At 36.7% G+C, this 17,987-nt stretch overlaps 1 protein-coding gene across 1 annotated transcript in view; it reads left to right on the top strand.

Moving 5' to 3' along the window:
• LOC133327366 (uncharacterized) overlaps positions 1 to 17,971 on the top strand; it is a gene marked incomplete at both ends in the record, with an annotated part of 33,658 nt that extends 15,687 nt beyond the window's left edge. Inside the window, 9 exon segments of the mRNA XM_061535926.1 lie at positions 1,826 to 1,963; positions 2,096 to 2,230; positions 3,140 to 3,328; positions 8,829 to 8,951; positions 12,255 to 12,596; positions 14,598 to 14,944; positions 16,411 to 16,717; positions 16,719 to 16,916; positions 16,992 to 17,971. Of these exon segments, the coding sequence (XP_061391910.1) occupies positions 1,826 to 1,963; positions 2,096 to 2,230; positions 3,140 to 3,328; positions 8,829 to 8,951; positions 12,255 to 12,596; positions 14,598 to 14,944; positions 16,411 to 16,717; positions 16,719 to 16,916; positions 16,992 to 17,971 (2,759 nt within the window).
• Positions 17,972 to 17,987: the final 16 nt, after the last annotated feature.

A 17,987-nucleotide genomic window follows, 5' to 3' on the forward strand; every position in this document is an offset into this window, starting at 1 on the left:
GTTCGCCAGATCTTCTGATACCCTCTTTCTTCTATAGAATGAAATCGTATCTCATTTTTTCAGGATATCTTTTTTATATACCGGAAAAAATCTGTGGGAATAACCCTTTTTCACAGATTCTATTAGAACCTATTTTCATATAGAAGGAAATACTTAGGCCCAGCTGAGGACTTCTATAACAAAAAAAATCGTCGTGTCTCCTGAGGAAAAGTTTAAAAAAGTCGACCCTTTTTCTAAACCCATACCCTATACTCATCACTTTTTCTATGGAAATATTGTCAGGACCCCTGAGAACCCATTTTTATAAGAAAAAAAAACATTTTCAGGTCCCCTGAAGAGAACAATATTGTACGAAACGCGTAGGCCCTTCTATAAAAATAATAATAATAATCGTCAGTTCGTCATTTTTATGAAAAAAACCAGTGAGCGGAGCAGTATAGTCGGACGGGGCCGACCATACGATACCCTACACAACTACCACGGAACTGCGGTAGTTTATATATAGTTCTGCGGATTTTTATTCCGAGCCTGGGCAATATTTCGTGATATTGGCATCCTCTTGGCCAATTAGAGGTAAACAGCACCTCTTCCTCACACTGACATATTTTCCGAATATTACGAGTATTCAGTACAGTTATTGTCCAGATTCCCTTCACCGTGAGTTGTGTTGTGATGTTCGGCTTTCATTTGTGGTCTATATATCGACTCGAAAATAACACAAAAAATTAAGTTTTCGGTCCACTTCATTCCAAAAATATTATCTGATCATCAGCGAAAATTATAGGCCTTGTCCTTGACCATAACTGGAACCTTATGGAACATTTCAAAGTGATCAGCGCTATAGTTCCGCGCTCTAGAGTGATAATGGGTTACTAAATAATATACGGATACGGAGATACCAGTAAATATTTAGGTGTAACTCCCACATCCGAGCACATACAACAATATAATTGGTATTAATTTAAAGGTCAACCACTCCTCTTTGATATAATATCAACTTATCGGATCGATGTCATTCAGGGGTAAATATATACGCTATAGAATACAAATTTTGTCATTTTTCACACAAAAGTCAGGGTCCATTTGACCCGCTAAATATTGACCAATCTTTATCAAAACAGGCATGCTTATTCTTTGGCCCGATCCCCTTCTCCATGCAAAATTTCACGATGTTCGGGCCATTATTGCGGCCTCTGGAGCGACCAGAAAAACCGACAAAAATTTAGTATTTGGTCCATTTCATCCCCTAAATATTAACCGATCTTTCCCAAAAACAATAGGGGTCTTCATTGGCGAGAACCCATCCTACATACAAAATTTCGTGAAGATTGGTCCATAACTGTGGCCTGTATCGTGTTTACAAATTATAATGGACAGACGGACGGACGGACGGACGGACGGACACACATGTCTTGATCGACTCAGCTAGTCGAGATATGACGATCGGTATACTTAAAGGTGGGTCTAGGACCAATATTTCGCGGCGTTACAAACTTTTGGGGCTGCACAAAGCTATAATACCCTGACAACATAGTTGTGTAGGGTATAAAAATAGCAGGCCCCCTACTCATAAATTTTTCTATGGAAAAAAGTCAGGATCCCATAGAATCACATTATGCTTTATAAAAAAAAACAACTGCAGGCTCCCCTGAAGAGAACACTATTTTACAATTTTTGTTTCTGAACAGAAAATCTGCGTCAGATTATTTGAGAATCTCCTTTTTTACATAAAAAAAAGTCGTCAGGTCTGCTGAGGACCATTGTGAAAAAAAATTCTTATCGTTCTTTCCTTTTATCTCCCTATCTCTCTCTCTTTTCCTTACAGGTGTTCCTTTTACCCGATCGTGGTACAAAATCCAAAAGACGCACGAAAACATTAGCCAGTACCTGTGAACCGCGTTGGGGTCAAACATTTATTTACAGTGGTTTGAGGCGTTGCGATTTAGCCGGCAGATATTTAGAGGTAATGTTTAAGCCATATAACACCAACAACGAAACAATCTGCTAAAGGCTAGCCAGAACTTTATTAAAATTTCGAAACTTTTTTTTTTTTTGCTTTAAAAAAACTCGCCGCAACAACAACAAAATTGTATAGGTCACTCTATGGGATTACGTGCGTTACGGTGCTAATGACTTTATTGGCGAAGTGGTTATTGATTTGGCCCATCATTCATTGGATGATGAAGCGGATTGGTATAAATTACAACCACACCAGGATACCTCATATCTCGTATGTTCACAAACGACATAAATATTTTTTTTTATTTGTAATTTTTCTTTTTGTTTTGGGTTTGATATTTATTTTTGAGTTCGGAAAACCTACTGTTTTTTTTTTTTTTTTGGATACTTTGTGAAAATAAATGTTTTAGCGAACGTAATTGTTAAGAAAATATGAAAAGAAAAACAAACCAGAATGTAAATGTTAAGTGATTACAATAACAACAACAAAATAACACAGGGATTAGGAATTTTGTTATGGGTCCTTAGGGAGCCGTTGTCATTAAAAAAAAGTAGTAATAAATTATTTCATTTTTCCGTTGTGGTATTCAACAAAAAATGCTTAAGAAATGCCACTGAGGCAAATTTTTAATTTTTTTTTTCATAAAATATAAAGGAAAAAATCTAGTGGAATATGGTTATAATGAAAATTGATACTCAGAAGGCGATTTGATTTTGTTAAGTATTTTGTATTGCCCTCAAAAACATATTTTGGGTCACCCTGTTTATTATAACCCTTTTCGACTGTATTTGAAGAATTTAAACACACCTTTTTTTTAATGAGTTGGTTTTGAAGGGAAATAAATTTTACGAAAAAAGAAAATTTAAATTTCGTTTATGTAAAGAATAAAAATATTTAAAATTAATTCTTATGAACTAAATTCTCATTAAATTAACATATTTTTTATTTTTCCTAAAAAAACACACATTTCAAAATAGTTTATCATTTCACACACATTATATAAAATATATTATGAAACCTCCCCTCCACCAAAATAACAAAAATTAACATCTCATAATTTTGTTTTTTTTTCTATTCCCCTCACATCGCTTTGTTTCATTTAATGTTTTTTCTTTTTTATTCATATTTCAAATTTTCCCACAAAAACAACAACCCAAAATCTCAAATCTCAATCTATAGTTACGCAGTTATGATTCATCCCGTGATGTGGACATAGTGATATTGACACCCAGTGATCATTTGTCACCACCCAGTACAACATCGCGTCACAGCGATTCGGATACAATGTCTGAAATAGATTTACAGTCACAGCGAGATGGTGCCAGCATTTCATCGATGGGTAGTTCAGCAAGTACACCACCACCTGAGGTAACCAACAAATGAAATTTATAAAAAAGAAAGAAAACAAAAAACAGAAACTAACCCAAAAACTAACTACTACCTCACAAACAAGTTCCAAAAACCATGAAAAAACAACAACTACTACTAGTACTACCTAACAAAAACTCTAACTACTACGATCCTCCTTTTTAAATATAAAAAATAACAACTCTGTCTGTCTAATATTTTGTACCACCCTGTGTGTAACATTTTTGCTCTCGCTGTCCTTCTCTTTTCGTTGTAAAAAAAAAATACTTTAAAATACTCTGATACGCGAGTAATTGTTGTTTGAAGTCTCCAAACCAGCTATCTGTATATTTCTCTAACACACCATCTTTTTCCACTCTCTTTCTCTGTTTGTAGTAGAAAAGTGTTCTCTTTTGTATAAAGAACAAACAACAAATGTTGAACTCTCTCTCTCTCTTTCTCAAAAATATAAATGTACAAAAAATATGTCTCAACATAGCCTACGTCTCAAAGTATTAGTAATTAACACACTTCTCACCAAATAATAATAATAATACCAACAATTAACCCATTTAGGACCAATACTACTATTTATTAACAATTACTTGTTTAGTTTTTACAAATTTGTTTGTATGAAATTTTTTGAATTCTGTTAAAAAGAAAAAACTTGAAAAGAAAAACCCGCTCTTCAAAATATTAAGGCTTTGTGCATATATCAATCTTTTTTCTAGAACTTCTAAATGTGTGCGTGTGTCTGTGTGTTATATTTTATTAAAAATTTTGTTTTCTTTCCATTTTCATATAATTCAATTGACATCTCCATTTTCAATTTCATCATAAAAATCATTTAAACAGATGTCTCATGCAATCATATGTTTCCAATTTTTTCATTAAATTGCCTTTGACAGTATTCAGCTTTCAAAATTTAAATGAAAATCGAAATGTACGATCATGAAAATTAGACTTTCTGATTTCTCCATAATCGAAAGCCGTCTTCTGTATTTTCCCCACAATGAAATAACAAGGTAGTGTCTCAAAATAAAAACATAACAAGTGAAAAAGCGTTAAGTTCGGCCGGGCCGAACTTTGGATACCCTCCATCATAGATATACTAACAGGTAATAGAAATGAAAATATAGGGGTCATACCAAAAAGTGGACCCATACCGACATTTCTAAAAACGGATTATGTAAACCATAATACAAATTTCAGGAATTTTTAATGGATAGCCTTAGCCTTATGGCTAATGAGGATATATATAATTTAACACGGTGAAAATGTGCCTCATCGTAATATTGGTTCTACATACCATGTTTCTTTGGACACAAATTTGTTTCAGAAAACTAAGATTTCATCCAAACATTGATCATCTTATTATTTCTTCCAAACTTAGTTCAAATTCGAAGATGGGGAATATCGGTCCATTCTCTCTGGAACCTCCACACAGGGGCTAGGTCTAAATGCGGCTATAGTTCATTATCGAACATTTCGTTTTAATTTTTTATCTCGCTATCCTCCACAGGTGAAATGATTACAACAGAGTCTTAGAACCAAACTCAAAACTATTTTAAGGGGACCCCCCCCCATTCTCGGGGTCAAAAATTTTTATGATTTAATTCGAATCTACTCTAATTCAAGAATGTCCCTACAACATTTCAAGTGAAAATCTCAAAAAGTCTTGAAGATATAGCCGATTTATTGTGTCAACATCAAGTGGCGGCTGAAGGGCTTCTCAAACTTTAAATGCGTTTTTCTCTTTTGCAAATGGCGGGCACGATAACTCAAAAACTAATAACCCAATCGATTTTAAATTTTTACACGTTTCTCTGTGAGTGTACAGCTATCTTATCAACTAGGATAAAGCCAATCGGGGAAGATCTTCCTTATTTTTTAACTTGGTTTTTTGTCAAAAATCGGCGATTTTCCAAAAATATTTTTTCAAAGGTCCGCCATTTTGTTAATTTTAGAGCGAAGTAAATAATCCTAGTTCATACGAGAGCTAGACATGTACTCTTTCTAACACCATTGGAATTTTCGGATTCCGATGTTCCAGTGAGGAATTATCATGCCCGCCATCATATATATAACAGAAAAAGTTGGCCTATACTTATAATTTTTTGTGGAGACATTTGGTACCCAATAAGAACCCAATGTACTAAATTTCAGCGAATTCGGCTGAAAAACGCGCTCAAGAACCCCAAAATACCGAAAATTGGGGGGTACCCTTATATGGGGGCTACCCGAAAAAATGGACCTATATTCATAATTTTTTTTTTGTGGAGAGATTTGGAACCTATTAGCAACTCAAAATACTAAATTACAGCCAATTCGGCGGAAAAATACGTCCAAACCCTTTAACAGTTTGTCGAATAGTAGGCTTCGCAAAATGGAGTATCTATGGATTTTTCAATAAAGAATGTCGAATAATCCATTAGTCGAAAGTCGACGTACCTATCCCTAATTTCGATGGATCTATTCTGCAAAAAGAACGATCGGTACTAGGTCAAATTCTTCCGTTCATCTAGTCGCTTTTAGCACTAATTGTTTACATTCAAATGGTTCATTGACTGAATGAAATTACGTGTAGCAACAATGAACGATTGAACTAAACGAAAACTATGAAACTAACAGAAGGACCTAGTTCAGTAACTAGATTGCCCAATTGTAACCCAAAACAAACTAAATATCGGTGATGTTGTAGGGACATTATATGTACATCATTTTGACACTCTAATAAATACACACTTTGAAATTGAAACCAGTGAGCGGAGCAGTATAGTCGGACGGGGTCGACCATACGATACCCTACACAACTACCACGGAACTCTAACTTTCTGCCAACGTTTATTCTGAGCGATTAAAGATCCACACACTTTCTGCCATACACACATTCTTTCGTTGTTTGTGTGTGTTTACTTTTTATATGTACACTACACAACTATGTTGTCAGAGTATTATAGATTTGAGCAGCCCCAAAAGTTTGTAACGCCGCGAAATATTGGTTCTAGATCCACCTTTAAGTATACCGATCGTCATATCTCGACTAGCTGAGTCGATCTAGACATGCGTGTCCGTCCGTCTGTCTATTATAATTTGTAAACACGATACAGGCCACAGTTATGGACCAATCTTCACGAAATTTTGCATGTAGGATGGGTCCTGGCCAATGGAGACCCCTATTGTTTTTGGTAAAGATCGGTTAATATTTAGGGGTTGAAATGGACCAAATATTTAATTTTTGTCGGTTTTTCTGGTCGCTCCAGAGGCCACAATTATTACCCAACACAGCGATTTTTTGCACGGAGAAGGAGATCGGGTCAAAGTATAAGTATGCCTGTTTTGATAAACATCGGTCAAAACTTAGCGGGTCAAATGGACCCTGACTTTTGTGTGAAAAATTATAAAATTTGTATTCTATGGGGTATATATTTGCACCTGAAGGTCCTAGATCCGAGAAGTTGATAGTATGTTCAAGAGGAGTGTTTGACCTTTATATTGATACTAGGATACGTATGTACTAGGATGCGGGACTTACACATAAATATAAATAAATATAGCGCTGATCGCTTTGAAATTTTCTATGAGGTTCAAGTTATGGTCACCGACAACGCCTATAATTTTTGGTGATGATCAGATAATAATTTTGGGATGAAGTGGACCGAAAACTTATTTTTGGTGTTTTTTTTTTTTCGAGTCGACCAATAGGCCAAAATTGAAAGCCGAACATCACAACACAACCCACGGTGAAGGGAATCTGGACAAGTGATTAGAAGGACTCTACTGAATATTTGTAATATTTGTGGACCTCTAGTCGGTCAAGAGGGTGCAAATATCACAGAAAGATAGTTTCGTGGAAGTTGTGTAGGGTATCATATGGTCGGTCCCGCCCCGTCTGCTCCGCTCACTGTTTTTTTTTTCTATATTATTCGAGACATCCACTACACAAAGTGTTAAGTATATTTAGTGGAATATTCTCAGAATTTAATATGTATAAAACCTATTTTGAGAAGAATTTTTTGAATAAGTTTCTGACCTATTATACATAGTTCGAACCACCATCTTCGAGTGTAATTTTATATGATCATCTCAGAAATGTACCGCAAGTTGATTTAAATGAGTTTTTATGAAAAAATCATGGTAAATTCAGTATGATTAAGAAAATAAAAAACCTGATTCGACTTTCAACCATGATCAAATATTATATGCAAATCCGCTTTTAACGCAAATCTCAGAATTTTTGTACAGATAGAAACCAAGTTCGTAAGTCATAAAAAATGTCGCACATTATAGTCACTGGCATCCATGATTTTTTTTTCGTATCATATTTTGTCATTATTCGTAAATGATATGTCCCGTTCATGATGTTTTCTAAGCCTGTTTCATTGTTTGTATTGAGATCATTTCACCAGAATTTTATAAAAAATCATGAAAATTATCAAAAAAAAAAAAATTATCAAAAAAAATTATCAAAAAAAAAAAAACATTTCGTTTACATGTTAAATCATTTTTCTCTAATTAGATTGGAATTTTTCTTAAAATTTTGTTTTTATGTTAAATAAAAAATGTATTTGGTTGGTTTTTATTCCTAACGATCAATGTTGTGTAAAATTTTGTTTCTCTCAAAACCACAACTCTTTAACAAAATAAAGAAAAAAAGAACAACAACAAAGAAACAACTACTTGATAGGTTAATTGTGAAAAAATAAATATACTGAACATACATTTCTCGATAAAAAAAATATATATTTACTATAAGTTTTGTACAATAAAAGTATTTTACAAAAAATATATTATTGTAACATAAAAAAATATTATACATACATATATGAACAACGAACGTACAACGAGGAGAACACATTTGTAATGAAACTTTTTTTCTGTATCAAAAAACAAAAAAAAAATCTACAAACTATGACATTTCTCTATACAAATATTATTCGAGCACTTTTGCATGTTTGCATATATATAAATATTTTATTAATTATATGTGTACTGTAGAAATAATTTCATCCTTAACATTAATTTAAAATATGCGCAAATTTGATTTTAATTTCTAAAGCTTTAAGCTTGCATAAATGTAGCTTTTCAACACTATGGTATAAGAACAATACAATTTTAAGTCCTTACACAAATCACAGTACAATACCCTTAAGCAACTCAGGAACAACTTGACACACACAATTTTTACTCTTTCTCTTGTTTGCCCTTCTTATATATTTATCACTAAATATTCCCCCAAAATTTCTTTTTTTATTCTATTTTTATCTTTTCTTATATCTTCTATATGTTTTTAAAAAACTTTATTTAAATATTTTTATAAAAAAAACTATATATTTACAACAATTGTCCACTTGTCCTGCAATTCCTCTATGTTATGCAAAATTTGTCATTTGTCCACCCTAACCCCACCTTGCTTCACTACAATCCGATCCTATTCTTGCTGCAATAATTTCCAATCCAAAATTATATTTCTGAAATTTCATACCTGCGTGCTCACAAAATTGCCCCCTCCCCACATCAGCTTGATCTGCAAGAACGTCGTTCTAGACGTGATATGTCACCGCAAGGTCGCAAAAGAGTGGCCGGCATGGTAGCTCGTGATTATCGTACCGTTTCGGGAATTGGACAAAGTTATCACAATCAGGTTTGACATGCCATTAATTGTTTTGACTTTTCATTTATTTTAAGTTTATTTTTTTTTTAACTAAAACTAAAAATATTTTTTATACCCTCCACCAGACTGTGGTACAGGGTATTATGTCTTTGTGCATATGTTTGCAACAGGCAAATGGAAACGAGATAGACCCATAGTTCCTTTTGAGAATATGCATAGAATCGCTTTCTGAGTCGATTTATGCATGTCCGTCCGTCTGGCCCAAGGATGAACATTGGGAAAAATCGGTTCAGATTTAGATATAGCTCCCATATATAGTATCTCCCGATTTCATGTAAATGGTGCACCAAAGACCCTATATATATTTCGATTTGAACGAAATTTGGCATAACGTACTAAATTGAGCCTAGAATGATGTCTACAAAATTTCGTGAAAATCGGTTCAGATTTAGATATAGCTCCCATATATATTATCGTCCGATTTAATGTAAACGGTGCACCAAAGTCCCTATATATATTTCGATTGGCACGAAATTTGACATAACGTATTGAATTAAGCCTAGATTGATGTCTGCCAAGTTTCGTTAAAATCGGTCCAGATTTAGATATAGCTCCCATATATAGTTTCGTCCGATTTCGGTTAATGGTGCATTAAAGTCCCTATATATCTTTTGATTTGCACGAAACGAGCCTAGAATGATTTCATGTAAATGGTGCACCAAAGTCCCTATATATCTTTCGATTTGCACGAAATATGGCCAAACGTACTGAATTGAGTCTAGAATGATGTCTGCAAAATTTCATGAAAATCGGTTCAGATTTAGATATAGCTCCCATATATAGTTTCGTCCGATTTCATGTAAATAGTGCACCAAACTACCTATATATCTTACGATTTGCAAGAAATTTGGCATAAGGTACTGAATTGAGCCTAGAATGGTGTCTGCCAAGTTTCGTGATAATCGGTTCAGATTTAAATATAGCTCCCATATATATTTTCGTTCGATTTTAACTGAACTGCTAAGTTTCGTGAAAATCGGTACAGATTTAGATATAGCTCCCATATATATTTCCTTGGATTTAGTGTAAATGTGAAGAATACATTTACAATCCTCCTATAGAACAACTCTTGAAATGTCATCCAGTTATGGAAGAGCCATAGAATACATTTTGAATGGCCTTCTATCTTTAAACATTCCGTTGAAGGGCATTGTTAACATTTTCTTTAATATGCGTATCTTTTAATTATCTCTTGGAAGGTATTATGTATTAGGATGGGACATGTTTGTTGCGGCAGATAATGTCGATAAAATCGGAGAAATGATCGAAGTTGACGGGCATGTTAGCAGTGGTAACATCGCCCAGGATCCGGTTTTCCCGAAAATTACCACTCATCATTACCACTCATGATTCTATGGATATTCTCAAAAGGAACCATGTGTCTAATTCGTTTCCTTTTGTCTATTACAAACATATACACAAAGACATAATACCCTGTACCACAGTGTGGTGAAGGGTATTATAATAAGACCCAATTTATAGTAGGACATCTAAAGGGTCATATAGCATTAGAAAACCTTCCGAAGTTCGTTTGCTTACAGGCCAGTCGAAGATATTTTTTTGTATATAAAATCTTCAGAAGAGATTATTTTTAAAGAAAACCCTCAGAACGTCTTCGGTTTAAAATCTGCACAAGGTAAACAGGTCTCCTGTCTATGAAAAATCTTCAGAAGACCATCGGTCTACTGACGATCTGTATAAGGTCCTATGTTTATAGAATACAGCCAGTTCTTATGTCTATAGAATATCTCTGTGGAAATAGTAGAAGAATCTTTTGTTTCTATAAGTCCTCTTGAAGAGACACTTTTATCTATACGAGACTAGCAATAGGTCTATAAAAACATCCTGAATCTCCTTTTCTTATAGAAGAACTCCAAAAGCTCGCCGTGGCACTTATGTAGGTCTGCCAATTATAAAAAAACCCTTTAGTAGGTCTTCCATACACATGAAAGTCATATGATTATAGAATATCTGCATGGCTTCTATATATATAGAAGACTTCTTGAAAGCCTTGGCACTACCTTCTGAAGGTCTGCAATAGATATTCTGTCTACAGACCAACTCCAGCAAGTCTTCTACCTATGCAAACCCTATAAGGCTTAAAAGAGATAAGGTCTTAAAAGAGGTTCTGTACAGAGTAGATCTTTAATCCATAGGCAATCCATCAACGTATATTTAAACCAACAAGGAAAGTAGTACAGTCGGACGGGGTTGACTATATGATACCCTTCACCACTTTCGGCATATCCAACAGATGAAACCTTAAAGACGTCGAATTTTAAAGGACCAGGGACAAAATTATGAAAATCAAATATATATCGGACGAAAATATGTATGGAGGCTATATCTAAATCTGGACCGATTTTCAGGAAACTTAACACACATCACTCTAGAGCTAATTCATTACGCTATGCAAAATTTCGTGCAAATCGTCTGGAACAATCTACTAAAGGTATTTTATAGGATATACCTTTAGTAGATCTACAATCTACATAGGATATTTAGAAGACTTTCCGAGGATAGAAGATACTTAGAACTTTTATTTAAAGGAAACTTAAATTTATCTCTCACAGTCTTTTTCAGTTAGAAGCAAATTCCAAAAACAAACGAACATTTTGATAAGTCCATTCTAAATTTAGTTTACAAATTGCTAAACTTTGAAACACCCTTTTAAACATTTTATTATAAGAACATATACATATGTACATACCTTTTATTTTCCACTACAATGGAAATTCCATATTTTTGCTACACTTTTTCCTAACTATTTTTCCACTAACAATATTTTATTTAATTTCAAATAATTTTAAAGTTTCATTTTCACTACTTCACTCCCATAGACCAAACAAACAGCTGTATGAAAAGCTATTGTCCTTGCTATGCCAAAAACAACAACAACAGCAATATTTTCTTCAAGTTTTCCATGTTTCTGTTATTTTTACATTCTCTTTCTCAGTGTGAAGTTACTTCCATTCATGTATTTTCAATTTTCTTTGAAATGTAGTTAATGAACTGAAAAAAAAGAAATCTATGCAAATTTTTATTTAAGGATTCTCTAAAGGGAGTTTTTGGTTTATAACAATATTTTATTATTTTTTTGAATACTAACTAAAAATATACTATTTTCTTTTTAAATTTTTCAAAATATTTACATATATTTTGAAAACTTTTATTTTTCAAATCTAAAAAAACAAAACGAATAACAAAATCTCCCTTTTCATTTAAAAAAATTCTAAATTAACTAAAAACCTTTTTTTGTTTCATAAAATGTAGGCCCCCGGTGCTCCCAGTGGCTATTTTCGTCGTAATGGTGCCCCAACGACCGGTCCTGGTGGCATGAGTCTTAGCCAGCGTAGCCATTCGGCGGCACCCGGTGATGTCTATCACAGCGGTTATTATCGCAGTACAAGTCCACGTCGTGGTTCCCTGTCACCACCAGAATATCGGGGACACGATATAGGTAGTATACCACCATATAGTGGTGTCACATCATCATCGATTGTTGCGCCGTACGATAGTGGTGTCGTTGGCTCGGCATCACAGCAACAACGCTTCCAATCGCGCTCGGCGACTGCCACACCAACGGGTTCACCGAAAAAGAGACAACTGCCAAAGGTAGGTATTTGGAGATAATTGAAATTATTTTTTTAGGAACTGGATAGATGGAGTAGGTGGTGTGGAAGCTATTGGAGAGGTCAGATTTATTTAAAAATGTCTGTGGTAAGACCCATGTAAGAAGAGAATATCCAGAGGAATATTTAGAAGATCCTATGAAGGTAGTTTGCCTACAGAGGAAGTCCTGACGAAGGTCTTTATTTTATTAAATGGATAAAGGAGGTATATAAGATTTATTTGAGATATATAAATTAAGGTATAAAGAAGATTGTCATATGTAGGCAGTCTCTCAGAAGGCATTCAGAGGGTCTTCTGAGCTTAGAAGATATTCAGAAGATTCCAACAGAATAAGTCCTTACGAAGCTCTTTTTTCTATAGAGTACTTACAAACCCTCAATAGACCATCTAGAAGATGCACTTTCTATAGAAGTCCTTCAGAATATCTTGTCTACATAGAACACTTTTCTGTGTATAGGGTCTTATGCATTGAAGACCCTCAGAAAATCTTTATTCTATGAGACCCTCAGAAAGTCCTCTGTCTATACAAGATCTTATTATTCCTATAGAAGACCTCTAGAATGTATGCAGTCCATATAAGACCTCCAGAATGTATGTAGAGGGTCTAAAGAAGGTCTTCTGTCTATAAGAGTCCCTCAGAAGGCTTCTTCTTCCTATAGAATACCTCTAGAAGTCCTTCAGTCCATCAAAGATTTTCTTTTTAGATATGGCATTATGCCTATAGAGGGTCTTCAGAGGTATTCTTTCTGTGAGATTCTCGGAAATTCCTCTATCTACATCAGATCTTATTATTCATTTAGTAGACCTCTAGAAGGTATGCAGTCCATATAAGACCTCCAGAAGCTACATAGAGGGTCTTCAAAAGATCTTTTGTCTATAAGAGATTCTGCCTATACAAGATTTTCTTATTCCTTTAGAAGACCTCTAGAAGGTATTCAGTTCAAAGAAGATCTCCAGAAGTTATTCAGTCTATAATACCTCTTATCTCCAAAAGCTCTTCTATCTATACAAGACCTTTAGAATCTCTTCTTCCTATACCAACCAACACTTGATCTCCTCTCCATAAAGTACCCGCAGATTCCCTCTGTCTCTAGAATATATAATTCCTATAGAAAACCTCTACTATATCTTTAGTCTATAGAAGACCTCCAGTCTATAAACATTTTTTCTATAGAAGTCCTCTAGAATCTCCAGAATTCCTTCTGTCTATAAAAAAATCCAGAAGTTCGTCTGTCTTTAGAATAACTATAATCGGTCGGCTGCATATAAAAAACGTCAGATATCTTAAGGTCCTGCTTAAAGAAAACCTCCTAAAGGATTTCTTCCAAACGACATGCAGACGCCCTTCAGATAGTCTCATTTTTTTAGAAAACCTCCTGAAGTTTTTCATTCTATTGAAGTCCTCCACAGGTCCTTCCATCTACTCAATATCTCTTTCAGAGGATCTTCTTGGCTAATGATCCATCTCGCGAAAACCTCAAGACCAAGCAACCTCTGTCTATAGAAAATCTCTAGAGGGTTTTCTGCTTATAGAAAACTTCCCGAAAGCTATCTGTCGATAGATCTGCGAACGACTTTCAGAATTTTTCCTTTGAGAGGTTTTGTTCTATTGAAGACCTCCACTGGTACTTCCATATATTCAATGTCCCCCTTCTATAGAATATCGCTAACAGATCTTCGATCTCTAGAAGACCTCTAATATATCTTACGTCTATAGAAAACCTGTAGAGGGTATTCTGCTTATATAAAAATTTCGAATGACTTTTGCCTATGGACCTGCGGACGACCTCCAGAAAGTTTCCGGTGTATAGAAGAAACCCTGAAGTGTTTGACCTCCACAAGTGCTTCCTTCGACCCGAGGCCTTCAGTTTTGTCTGTCGAAGATCTGCAGAACGTCTGCAGTCGACCTCCTATCAATTTTTATATATCCCCACATTTTCCTGTTCGCCATAACTATAAAAAATCTCTTTTTCCCCCTTCCAGGTCCCCCAAACATCACGCAGCGCCATGATACGTGATCGTTTGGGTCAAGAATTTGACGAACGTTTATCTTCGGGTAACGGTCGTTTTGGTCGACATCGCACACGTCAACCGCATCATCAACCACTATATCGTAGTACTGGTGGTGGTGGCTGGGAGCGACACTATACGGGGCTCTCGGACAGTGATCTACACTCAATGGAGACGCGAATGCGACCACGACATTCGCTATCGCCCGACAAAGATTATATGGGCGATTTTGGTGATTCGGATATTGAGTCATTGGTTAGTGTGACCTCGAGTTCGTTTTCAACACAATCGGAAAGGTTAAGAGGGTCACGTGGACTCAGGTGAGTAGTGACAGTTCGAAGAACTAAGAATGCGCGGTTTTTCTCGTGTGTGTGTCTATCTATCTCTCAAATAAAGCTTTTTTCACTTTTGTTATTGGTATATGAAGTAAAACTTAAAGCTTTTACACAAAATGATATTATGAACTTGAAATCAAAGCTTTTTTATGATAAAAACAAAATGGAAATTTTTTGAAAAAACTGCTTTTTTGAATGCTTTGTGAAATACGAAAAATTAGGACATTTTTTTGCAAGGGAAAATTTTAAAACATAAGAATAAAATATGCATCTCACCCCGCTCCCTACTCCTGACAATTAAATATATATGACAAAAAAATTCAAACATATCCTACCCAAAAATCTGGCAATAGCAAACCAAAAGTATGACCAAACAAAATCAAAACCTCGAAAACAAAATCTGGCAAATTAACGAAAAACGAATCAAAAATTTACAAAAAATAACCAACAACAAATACAAAATAAAACAAGCCAACTACATGCCAACTTTCTTTATGTTTACTATATCTTTGTTCTTTTTTCGTTCCTGTCTTTGTGTTACGTTTTTGTTACAATCAACTGATAAAAAAACAACAACCAAAAACATGCTCAACTATGATTTCAACTCCTTACTCAACCACGACCTCAACTACCACCACCAACCAACCACCCACCCACCAACAAAATAACTACAACAACCACGAACGACTCAATGACGCCTGCGCTTAATTTTGTGTTTGAATTGCTTCTCAAAAAAAATGCCTACGAACGACAATCACAACAACAACGAAAACCATCACTATGTCTTTTTTCATAACATTCTACTCTCTCACCAACTACTCCCTCAATTCATGGCTCCCTACTCTCATGATTCCAAATATCCCCAACAAAATTATCCCTTTTCCCATCACTCCATTTCTATCTCTCTCTCTCTCCCTCTTGGTTCACACAACTCACGGACATCATTACTCTTCATTATGATTTTTCGTGTTATTACGTTTTCTTATCATTTGGCTTCTTTGTATCCTTCTCTCTGTCTATCTCTCTTTCACTAAACTTCTATACAAAATATATTTTCACAATCAAATAACAACAACTCTGCTCCTTCGTTTTGGCTTGCCACTCACCCACCACTTACTTACTTTGCATGTACTTGCCTTGCGTGTGCAATAACACCAACACTCTCTCACACATACAACTTACTCTCTCTCTCTCACTACACAAACACTTGGAAAATAACCACAACTTTTTCTTAAACTTTCTCCAACAATGCAAAACAATTCTCTCCCGGTTCTTCTCAATTTATCTCTGTTGGAAAATGTTTAAAAATACACAACACCTCCCACACACACACACACACACTCACACGTTTACACACAAAATGAATTATCTGGTCCGCCCCTCCACCACACCCCCTTAAATATTTGCAATCGTAATACTATTCCAACCAACCCAAAAAAAAGTAACAGTAGCTTACCACGAAATTGGCGCTCTTATTTTGGACCGAACAGCATGACAGCTGTCGGTCAGCCAATGCGTTTAGGTGGCGGCGACGACGGCGGCGGCAGGGGTGGCTTCTTTGAACGCTTTCGCTCGAACACCATCGAAGTCGATGACTGTGACTATTTGCCAATGGGTGCGGCGTTTCACACACCACCACATGTCCAGACGACAACGCAACAGATGCAGCTGCTCGAACAGCTGGAGCACCTACAACGTCTTGCCGAATTGGCGGCCAGTGAATCACCACCGAATACGGCAAACGCAGCGGCGGCCGCAGCAGCCCATGCCGCGGCAACGGCTGGACTAACACCAGCACAACCACCACAACTATCATGGTGACCGACGCATGCAGACACAACAACAACTCAACACATTTAATCCGTACCCACCTCCTCCACCAACACAAGCCAATTTCACGCATTTCCCTTACAATTTCCCGAAAGACACAACTCAACACATTTATCACCCGACTGTTGTATCAAGCGCATGCTGCCAATTTCACGCATTTCCCTTCCATCTGGGTTTGCACCCGACTGTTGTATAAGCGGAGGCGGCTGCCGGCAGTGGCGGTAGCGCGACTACATTGCGTGGTCTTAAGCGTCTGACATCGCCCGTTGTCAACTTTTTTCGCCAACAACCGGCTCGCTATGGCCTAACAGCTGATTCGGCCGCAGCCCATGTTCATGCCCACACCGTCTCTTCGTCGCCCTCCTCCTATGTCGGCTATATACGCGATCATTATGACAACACCTGCAGTCACTGCCAGAACGGCAGCCAGCCGGTGGTGCTGTCGACGAATGCGGCCCTGGCCTCGTCGGGCCTCACCATTGGGGCCTGTCCCGATCCCTATTGTCTGATCGATGCCCACCCCCATCCCCAGCATAATCCCATCACCTATCCTTATACGGCTGAGCAGCTGTTGCGCAGGCCATCGCTTTCGATGTTTCAACCGTCATCCTCGGAGCCTTCACTGCCCACCACCGATCCGGCAATGTGCGGTGAATGTGTGGATCAGCATTTCGTTAGTGGATTGACGGCGCCACAGTTAGACCTGGGCGCCGTGCCCACCTACCATGTCCATACCCCGACCCCAACAGCGCACAAAAAGGCCAAATCCTCCCTGGCCCCTCCCCCTCAACTGCCCACGCAGTCCGTGTTGCGTTTGTCGCGCCAACTTAGCGAGGATGCCCTGGTGTCGGCCGTCCCCATTGCTGAGGGTCGTGCCCAGCCGCCTTCCATTCTCAAGAAACCGAAAATCGGTATACCGACAGGTCGCACCTCTCTTGATCGCCGAAAAATGTTCCACGAAGGTCAGTCGCGTTCTTTAGACTACGACGACTTGCACGCCAAGAGCTGGGGCTGGCGACGCATTCGCTACGAAGATCAGGTCTATCCCGCCCAATTCGACGAGGACCTTTCGCGCCGCTACGGTTCCGAGACCAATATACGCCAATCGTACATGGGGGCCAATGTCAATCCATCGAACCCGTTGAGCCACTCGCACTTCGGCCAAGCACGTACTGGAACCAAGTAAATAAAAAACATA

This window comes from Musca vetustissima, unplaced genomic scaffold (assembly GCF_032173495.1).
Source record: "Musca vetustissima isolate MV318-11 ecotype Yass unplaced genomic scaffold, APGP_CSIRO_Mvet_v1 utg124507, whole genome shotgun sequence".
In the NCBI taxonomy this organism is placed as follows: Eukaryota; Metazoa; Arthropoda; class Insecta; order Diptera; family Muscidae; genus Musca; species Musca vetustissima.